General features: G+C 35.4%; 2 protein-coding genes across 2 annotated transcripts in view; both read right to left on the minus strand.

The window, feature by feature from the left end:
• The window catches only part of LOC117100577 (cholesterol side-chain cleavage enzyme, mitochondrial-like), an 11652-nt gene extending 9797 nt beyond the window's left edge, over positions 1 to 1855 (minus strand). The window contains exons 1-2 of the mRNA XM_033240351.1: positions 1738 to 1855; positions 836 to 1004 (exon numbers count right to left, since the gene is read on the minus strand). Coding sequence (XP_033096242.1) covers positions 836 to 1004; positions 1738 to 1855 — 287 coding nt within the window. The remainder of the gene's footprint in view (positions 1 to 835; positions 1005 to 1737) is intronic.
• LOC117100578 (1,25-dihydroxyvitamin D(3) 24-hydroxylase, mitochondrial-like) overlaps positions 1 to 10331 on the minus strand; it is a 26946-nt gene that overhangs the window by 6198 nt on the left and 10417 nt on the right. The window contains exons 5-8 of the mRNA XM_033240353.1: positions 9209 to 9375; positions 7324 to 7463; positions 1798 to 1940; positions 792 to 1004 (exon numbers count right to left, since the gene is read on the minus strand). Coding sequence (XP_033096244.1) covers positions 1903 to 1940; positions 7324 to 7463; positions 9209 to 9375 — 345 coding nt within the window. The 3' untranslated portion in view covers positions 792 to 1004; positions 1798 to 1902. The remainder of the gene's footprint in view (positions 1 to 791; positions 1005 to 1797; positions 1941 to 7323; positions 7464 to 9208; positions 9376 to 10331) is intronic.

The following is a 10331-nucleotide window of genomic DNA, read 5'->3' on the forward strand; positions in this document are numbered from 1 at the left end:
TATATATATATATATATATATACATATATAGCTAGCTTAAGACGATATAAATATGCCTGGGTTACACAATAACGTTGTAGTATTCAAGGCTAACATTATTAACTGCTGCCAACAAATAATTAATGTAATTCTACTATAGAATGAACAAGTAAATTGATCTGCAGTTTTCTCTCTATTTAAAGACCACTTGTATTTATTTTAATGACTTAGTATTTGTTTGTAACCATTGCGATAGCAAGTAATAAATAATAGGTAGATTGATCTGGGTAGTAGCATCCAGGGGTGGCGGGATTTGGTGGCCGGTGTTTGCCTTTATCGGGGAGATTTTTCCCGGCCTCCAACAGTCAGGGAGAAAACTACAATTTGTATTTATTTTTCACCTTTGTTAAAAATAAAAATCTAATAAGCATTTCAAATTCCCAAGCTGTAGCTTCCAGTAGCTTCACACTGGACGCCCTCCGATTCTGAGCGACGCCTTAAAACTGCCTCATCTCCACGCGGGGGCGACGCCAGGAATTTCCCGAAGAGGGGTCCAGCTCCCCAGCAAGGTTCCCACTTTTGATCATGGTATTCTTTTGTAATTTGATAGAAAACCATACAAGTTAAAAGGCCCTGCCTGATGAAGAAGATCTGGCGCTACTACCGTAACCCATACGATTGCGATAGTATATCACCTGTCTCCATGTCGGGGACATTTTGGCTTCTCCCTCTGGCAAATCCTTTCGCCACCACTGGTCCTTTGTGAAGCACATACGACTGAGTAATGTTTAACACGGTTGTAGGCTACTTACACACTCTAAAGAGCAAGTCCCATGATTATGTGTGTGTTTTGTACGTTTTAGTTCGAAGCATTTTTTGGAGGTTGTAATTTTTGAACATCAGGTTAGCCGTCGTCTTTAAGACATTCTGGAAAGCGTAAACAAATTCGTCGATTTCTGGATGAATCTTTGGAGAATTCTTGTCCAAGATTCCGAGACGTTTGTCAAAGAAAACCGTGCAGGCAGCTGAAATGAACATTGCAAAAATATGTAGAATATATTTATGTACATTTCACGGCAAAGCTTTTACTAGACACTTTATAATTATCATTCAGCAAAGGCTTTGTTTTAGAAGTCCGGGTGTTGCAGGCATGCATTAGTAAACGGTAATTTATCTATTCTGGTAATTCTCACATTTTATCGAAAGCTTAAATCTACGTTCATTTAAAGGTATACTCTCTCATCGGCGTATTTAGAAGTTTTGAAATGTACGGGGGTGGAGCTGACGAGGCTTGAAGATGTAGGGAGAACGTTCGATGACTAAGTGAGGGGCAGCTAGATTGCAAAAAAAATGTTATATCAAGTGATATTTACCTAATAATTCTGATTTAACTTTATATCTATTTACTAAAACTATTTTCAACAGTGAAAAATAAAGTATTTCTCTAATGAGGGTTCACTTAAAGTACTGTTTCAAATTCGTTATACCTGTTAAAGAGTCTACACCAACTGTGCACCTTTAGCACATATGAATTTTTGGCTTTTTTTGTATTTTTTTTTTCTTTTGTGGGGAAGGAAGGAGGGTTGCAAACGTGCTCGCGACCCAATGCAAATGTTTTGCGACAAACGTTTTGGTCGAGAGGCATAGATGAGAAGCGTGACTTTAGCTGATCGGGAAATGTTTCGTATTCAAATTTTTAATTGCAATTTAGTAATTTTTTTTTCTTTTTTTGTCATTATGATCGTGCATAATATGTACATTCAAAAGCCCATCTGAAGAGCTCCTCTTCCAAATTCGGCATGATGTTTTTGTTCGGACCTTCCTTTGGGCGAAGAGTTTTCATCCTCACCAATACGTCTACTGCTACACCATTCATCGCATCTAAAAATCTTCCGATTTCTGGTGGGCGCAGCAAGCGTCTACTCATAGCGGATCGACTTTTGTGCCACTTTTCACCATTCCTAAAAATAATTTTAAAAAAATTCTTATAACCTCGGGAAACACATGGCATTAATTGAATGTTTAAAATGTATTGGGAAAACTGAGAAGGACATGTGCCCATATGCAACCATCAATTGGATTTATCCCCACTATTTGTTTGCACTTTGTGCCATTTTCACAGATTGTTGTAAACTTACTCTAGTAATATCCCCAGTGGTTTTTTATTATGTTTCCTATAATCTAACCAAGGTTCTATAGGAAATCTCATTGGATATTTATCTTCCGTCCTGCAAAACCTTTCTATAAGTTGCGGGTCACATAGGGTCACAGCATCTAATCCGAATGCATTGGTTCTCTGTATCTTGCCATATTTCTTAGCGTTTTCAACAATCACTTCGTGGTTTTTCTTAATATCTCGAAACATAACTGCTATCGATTGTGTGATCTTGTTGACTGGCGTAGGCAACCATGGTATGATTCCGGGCCCGGGTAGAGTGTCAATAGACTTGAGCCTATTCACATAATTAGTAGTCTGAGCAGACTGAGCGCCAGTAACATTAGATGCGCATCTTGAGCTCGATACCATCGGTACAAATTTCAAAAACGGCGATGGAAAACTACTAAGTCTGCATAACGACGCCATCTTTCAGAATATTGTTACCGTATTAGTTTAATAATAAATTTGTGCAATTACCTCTTAATCTATGACGTAAATGTTATCATCTATCATTTATTAGGTCGGTTCATAGTTGTATTTGAACAGTGAGCTGTTGGCATGGATGTGCAGTGATCCCTTTATATGTCTATTGACATATAAGGTGCGTTCGGGTGAGACTGGGAAAATTTACATAGTGTATTGTACTAATAATTGTTCACGCTCACCTAGGAAAGATTCGACCATGCAACTGAGGAAATGTAAGAAGGAACGATAAAATTCATGAAATGAGATATTGCTAAAGTAAGAATACTGTATTTCAAATGTAATAATGATAGCCTAATAATATAATTATAAAGTATAAAATCTAAAAAAAATAACCCACTCGTGCTGTAGAGTTCGTCCAAACAACAGAGAAAATTTATGATAGAGAATAGTAATTTAATAATGAAATAAAAATCTTCCAAATGCAATAAAAATATTTTACTTAAGATTATAATCTGAACTAAAAAATAAAAAAAAAATAATAGAAATAACTAAGTAATAGATAGATAAATAAAAACATACACATAACCTAAGGTATTATGCAAATTATGAGTTTCTATCAAGTCTGGACCCTTGCGTCGTCCCACGCTTTACTTAAATAACGGACATTAAAGGCCAACTCAGACAGCATCGGCCGACGCAGCCCGATCCGATTTATCGTCGGGGACAGTCTTAAGCCATCGTGAGAAAAACATGTTTAATATTCTACGACGTGACTGCCCCCGACACACACCATCGCGTCTGCGTCTAACTCACACAGAACCGACGCGACAACAAATCGCGTCGGGCTGCGTCATACGACGTTGTCTGAGTTGGCCTTCAGTCTACTGCGTAATGTTGTTGTTTCAGTAATGAAACAACAGAAGAAGCTAAAACATTAAGATTCATAAGGTATAATACATTGCAAATCCCAATTAATTGCAGATGTGCATTTTGGGTTACCACCCATGATTAAACTTTCGTATGAATATGGTAGTTTTAAAATAGAAAATTACTACAATTGTTAAACGAAAAAGAATATGTGTGGCACGATTACGTATGCAGCGGCGGACGTATGCAACAAGGTAACAATCTGGATTTAGGTATAACGCATAGTTGAAATAAATAATTTACCGATCTTTTCAGTTTTGTTTTTTGGAAGTAAAGTGCAAAATAAGCAGAGACCATGAAATTGTAAATATAATTTACTTCTGACATGTTTTGAAAAAAAAAAAAAAAAAAAATTGAAGAGCATTTAAAGAAAAGGATTAAGTGAAAAAGAATGCTTCCTTCTGCAAAGCATGCTGCTTTTGCTTCTCCTAAACACTGCAATTTACAGCGAATATAAGCAGGCGGTCCGCGTTTAACACCCATGGTCACTCACTCATCCCCTGTTATTCTAGTGCAAAATGACATGATGTTGGATGCTAATGTTAACATGATGGTTTCATACTTCGTTTGTCGTGACGTCTAAAGTAATGCATCTGTAAATGTCTTGATCTACATAGTAAAGGCATATTGCACTTATGTACATACTTTTGTCGAACACTGTATACATTTATGGAACTTTGGTCTTTCAGAAAGATATTGCAACAATTGAATCTATTCAGAAAAGGGCAGTAAGATGATCCTAAGGATCCCTTTACCGTTATAGTATGGAAAACGACTCTTATCCAGTGGATCACACCGTCAGATCTGAAGGTTGGAGGGGTCCTTGGGAAAAACAAGGAAAACAAAAATACTAATTATATGTTTACTAACATATATACATCATCTTATATTTATCCAAATAGGTTCGTACAACATTAGGTACACAACAACTGAATTCTTCAATCAAGATTATTTCATTAAGAGCATAATAGTTAGATTTAGTGTTCTCTGAACTCCACCACCTGTCAAACAAGATTTGTTTTTCACGTAAGAATTCCACTTTCCTTATCCAACTTCGTATACTCTTGAAACTTGTCTACACGCTTCGGTTTCAAGCTAGTAACTTTTCAATAACATAGCTTTAACCTTCTTGTAATCGGCACTATCATTAACAGAATGCTAGATATTTCCTAACCTTTGTAACAATATTGACCAGTGTTAAGTTGGCCACTATATGTTTCAGCTACCTTTTCCATCTGTTGGAAATACATATCGACATCCTCCTCCTAAAACGGAGGAACCAAAAGAAAAACTAAACTGGAGTGAAACTGACTTGGTGTGACGGTATTTGATATGTCTCGGTCTCTGCAAATCCAACTCCTTCATTTTGTACTGCAGCATTTAATTTATCATTTTATTTAGTTTTCCTCTTCTTGCTCCAGCCTCATTTTCTTATTTCTGCAGATGCACCAGGGAGTACCTTATGTATGTATGTCATGAATTTCTGAATTTTGTATGTTATTCCTTCTCCAATAGTTTTAAAGTCTCTTGCAAATCAATTATGTAAGTTAATATAGCAGTCTGAAGCACGAAGCAATGTATCCTGTAACTTGAGGCCTGACGAGCCTCCACTTACCCTATGTTAAATTCACGACTCGGCACGAAAAAAAAAAAAAAAAAAAACACTATCTGGAGCTTTCAATACTTTTTTTTAGTTTTAGTTTTTATTTGGAATCAGTTTTATTACAGTAGCACACATCCAAATTGATGGTGCATCCAAACAACCAAAATCAACAGAATATTTGAAAGAATTTACTGGTCAACTATTTACACATCGGCTATAAAAGCCTACATCCACATAGTACATGAGTAACAACCATTAAAGCTCAGGGCTACTTGCACAAACAATTGGACATCACGTTCATTCACTTAGCTCACCAATTCGTTGCTGCTGCTGTGCTCTACCCTACACTGCTCCCTCATTGACATAATATTAACATAGCTGCTCCTGTTTACTGCTAATGTTGACATCATCACTCATTTATACAGTATATAGGCCTAGCAAGATTAGTGGTAATAACAAGGCAGGCGAGCTTATGAGAGCATAACAAGAGAATTATACTGAAGTCTCAATACGCTTAAAAAGATAGGTAATAAAAATTATGGTTTAAAAATAGATGTACTGTACTGCATGCTGATTATTTATTCTTAATTAAGGATTTCTTTGAAATCCAGACATCAATTCCTGTAGTAGACCTCTTTGTTCTAAGCAATTTTTCATTAAAATATTACTCACACCAACACATTATCGTTGCTCAATATTCACAAAACACCATTTTATAAAATAAGGTGTATTCGCTAATATTTGTTGTATGTTTTAAGCCCTATAACAAACGTTATTATAGAAAAAAAAAAGCATTAACATCACTATTTTCGTTACAGTGTTCACTGGAGGGAAGAGTTTCATCTGTGTCCAAAAAACACCATGGCCTTAATACGTCTATAAATAAGTGTTTAATTGGAGGGAACAGCTGATGTTCAAAGATAGGAATTCAAACAAGACCACAGAAAAGTGGTCTTTAATTAGAGGTAGTCTTTAATTGGAGAGGTTTTTTAATTTGAAAGAGACCTGTATACTAAAGTTAAAACTATTTACTGATGAGCTTTCTGTTGATATTCTTACTAAAGTATCTTGAATTTCTGACAAGCTGTGGTTATTTTTGTTTGCCTACATAAAAAAAATGACCAGACTCTTAAACCTGATTAATTTCTCTCAATTAGACGGAGATCCAAGGGCTGCTCGGGTACCACAATAAAGCGTGATGTAGGTTTAACTTTCTTGTTGATTTCAAGTCGAAAGTTTCTAATAATCTGGGAAAAAATGGCATAATATATTATTATCATGGGGATGTTCTTAGCTTTACAAAAACGGTAACCAATATACATGATCCCATCCTACAAAATTCTGTTTCACATGTAATATCGATTGCGAGCGCAATGTGCAGACGATACTACTATGATAAAAAATGAACATAACATTGTCATCAATTAAATGCGATATTGAGAAAGAATCATAATCAATAATAATGGTAATAATAGCGATGATGATGATGATGATGATGATAATGATGATAATGATAATAATAATAATAATAATGGTGATAATGATGATAATGATAATAATAATAATAATAATGATGATGATGATGAGGATGATGATGATGATGATCTAAAAAAGATATGTCCTTCTGAGCTTGGCTTTAAATTATGATTTGTGACTGCATAAAGAATAAGAATTGAACAGTTGGCTGAGCAATACTGTTTCAGCTTCTCTTGACCTGGTTCAATCATGGCAAGTATTGGGAAATTTTAATTTTTTAAATTATTTGTTTCCCTTTTCAAAATTAAGGAAAAGAAATGTTTTACTCGCTTTTTAAATACAGACTAATGCCATAACAGCCTTTACTAGGTGTCACTTGTTAATTGACAGAGTTTGATTCAAATCTGCCTAACCGTTTGCCTTTAGTATCTATATTTGAAATGTTGCTAGGAAAGAATAAAATGATCCCTTAATGACTTTTGACGCGAAAAACCTCCGGAATTATGCCAATGCATACGTCCAATGGACAAGTCTGTACTATGTTATTTGTGACATTTACCGGTATAGAATTTTGGGGTTTTAAACACTAATGACCACTGCGTGACCTTTAAACCTAATCAGTGAACACCCCAATTATTGGAGGTGTCACCAGTTATACCATAGAGAAAATAGAACTGTTCTATTTTCTAATAAGAGGGAGAACGGTGTAATTAACTGTTTCCTGAAAATATACAATTTGTAGCAATACACTCACCGATACAGCTACAGATGCCAAAACCAAATAGTAACATCAAGAAATTGTTCAGTTTCTCTCCTTTCACTCGTGATAGCCATCGTTCCGGATTGAAACCGTAAGGGTCTTCAAAGTATTCTGAGCTACGGCTGATCGAATACCTATACAGAAGAATAAACACCTGGAAATTCAAAATCGTCTAATCCGGAAAACAAACTTGGTGAACTGAACAAGGCATCGCAACTGTATCTTAACACCAGGGCCACATGAATGGATGGGTGAATGAATGAATGAACGATTGAACAATGGAAATGAACGATTTAATTAATGAACAAACAATTGGATGAACGAATGACTTATACTTAACGCACGAACTGAACGTACGAACACATGAATGGACGGACGGACGGACGGATGAATGAATGAATGAATTAAATAATTAATGAAGATAACAAATGGATGAGCGAATGAATAACAAAAGGAACGTACAAACACATAGATGAACGCAAGAGCGGGCGGGCGGATGGATGGATGAATAAATTACAGACAAGAACGAATGGATGAATGAATAAATGAATGAACGATTGAATAACCAAACTGAGCGATCAAACACATGCATGCATGCATGAATAAATGAATGAATACATTAACGAACGAATGAATGGACGAATGAATAATCGATTGAATAGATGGATGAGAACGAATAATTAAAATGAAAAGGAGGAATAAATGAATTATTAAAGTAATGAATGAAAGATTAAATAATGACTAAATAAATGAAAGAATGAATGAATGAATGAATGAATGAATGAATAATTGAATAAATGAATGAATAAATACATAAATGAATGATTGGTGGAAGGAATGAAGTCCTTTGCTATGATGATATGACTTTTAGAAGTTTAGACCTTCATTAGAAGGTATATTTTACTCAATCACTCATTGAGTAAAATTAAGGATGCCTACATAATATTGATTGCGTCATTTCACTTAATACCACTCGAACAATAAGTTCCAGTAATGCACGTTTGCATTTGACTTTTTATTTTATCGTACCGTACGCCGGGTGGTATTTTATATCCACCGATTTCGGTATCTTCGGTTACTTGTCTTCCTATTCATGTTGCGAGTATCAGGCCCGAGATTTATCAATCTCAGCTTAGCAAATGTCTTAAGTCAAAAAAATTTAGAAGTCCCTATTTGCAAATATCTAAAGCTGATTTATCAAACCATCTTAGCAAGACCTTAACTTAAAATCGTCTTAGATGGTTTATGCATACAATCGACTTTTTAATTTTAAGACATTTTTAAGTTAAGGCAATAGTGATAAATTTGACTTAAGCAAAAAAATTTACTTAAGATGAACTTAAGCTGATTTCTAGTTTGATAAATCTAGCCCCAGGTGACTAACGTTCTCGCTCAAGAAAATGATTATAAACCTCACTGTACAGCACAGTCTTGATGATGATGATGACGATGACGATGACGATGACGACGACGATGACGAGGAAAATGACGATGATGATGATGATGATGATGACGATGACGATGACGACGATGATGACGATGATGATAATGAGTATGATGATGATGACGACGATAATGATGATGAAGAGATGACAAGAATGATGACGACGATTATGAAAATATTACTGACATGATTTTACTACTGTGGTCCACTTTACCACCAATGATTATATTATTGAAAACAATGGCATAACAATGTGAAAAATACATTACCAATGACAGTAATGTATGCATCTCTTGTTCAGACAGCCTTCGACCTGTATGTAATAATAATGATGATGATGACGGCGATGATGATGATGATTATGATGATGATGATAATGATAATAAGTCATGACCAAATAATGAAATAAATTGAACTTAAAGTAAATTTAAAAACCTTTGGGTTTCTGGAATAACCGCTCTCAAATATTTTGTTTCATTAAAGTGATCTTTGGTTGGAGCAACACCTTCTGGAATCACACGCGTAACCTCTTCGTATAAACGTTCTTGACATTCAGGATTTCTTAAAATGCAATACAAAGCCCATAAAACTGAGTAAGATGTCTAACCATGGAGGTATTATTGAGAAGGAGATCACTCGGCAACAGTTCCCTTTGACGCGACAAACCCATGTGTTCCCCGCTTTTGCATCGCGCGCGGGCATATTACCCTATAATTCACACTTTTTTGTTAGCAACAACTTGGCAACGACATGCAATTATACGCTTTCAGCAGAGCAGTTGTGCAATAAAGCGTTTGATTTTAACCCATTAAATATCTTTATAATGAACAGTGTTCCCCTGATTAGATTTTTTCGGACTTTTGGTATGTTATTATTTGTATATTTCAGGAACGGATTCCTCAAAATATTTACGTTAAAATTTATGGAAATTGAAGTTGAAATATACTATACTTTTAAAGGTCATGTAAATGTTCCATTAAATTCGAAACATTTTTTGGTGGAAAATATTAATATGTTTGATATTTTATGAGAGATAAATGTATCAGCTTCCAAATGGAAGCGATTGCGCAGCCATAGTGATTGACTGTATGTAGTGCGCATTGAGAAAAGAAGGTGCTCTCCATTTCGCCATGTTCAATTTTTTGGTAAACTATGCCTGCTGAAAATTTGATGGCGGGGAACACATGGGACTTCAAAGGCATCGCGCAAACGTTCTTTACGCGCTGCGGCAACTTTGATCTTGGTTCATTTGCATAGCGAGCCATACATTTAAATCCTTTTTTTTCCCACCGTGGAGCTTTGCCCGTGTAGTCCAGTCATGCGCAGTACATACACTTTTTCGAATCGTCGATCCGGAAGTATGCGGCGCTGATAGAGATGTTGTTAAAATACAGATATACAGATACATACATGCAGATATATTTATATATATGTACTGTATTTATTTATATATCTATTTATATTTATATATATATTATTTCTGTCTCTTATACACATCTAGATGTGTATAAGAGACAGCGAGCCAACTTACGATGGCCGTGACGACGAATGGGAAAAT

The sequence above is a fragment of the Anneissia japonica genome, unplaced genomic scaffold (genome assembly GCF_011630105.1).
Source record: "Anneissia japonica isolate Jap-2015-1 unplaced genomic scaffold, ASM1163010v1 scaffold1770_len632688_cov154, whole genome shotgun sequence".
NCBI classification, from domain to species: Eukaryota; Metazoa; Echinodermata; class Crinoidea; order Comatulida; family Comatulidae; genus Anneissia; species Anneissia japonica.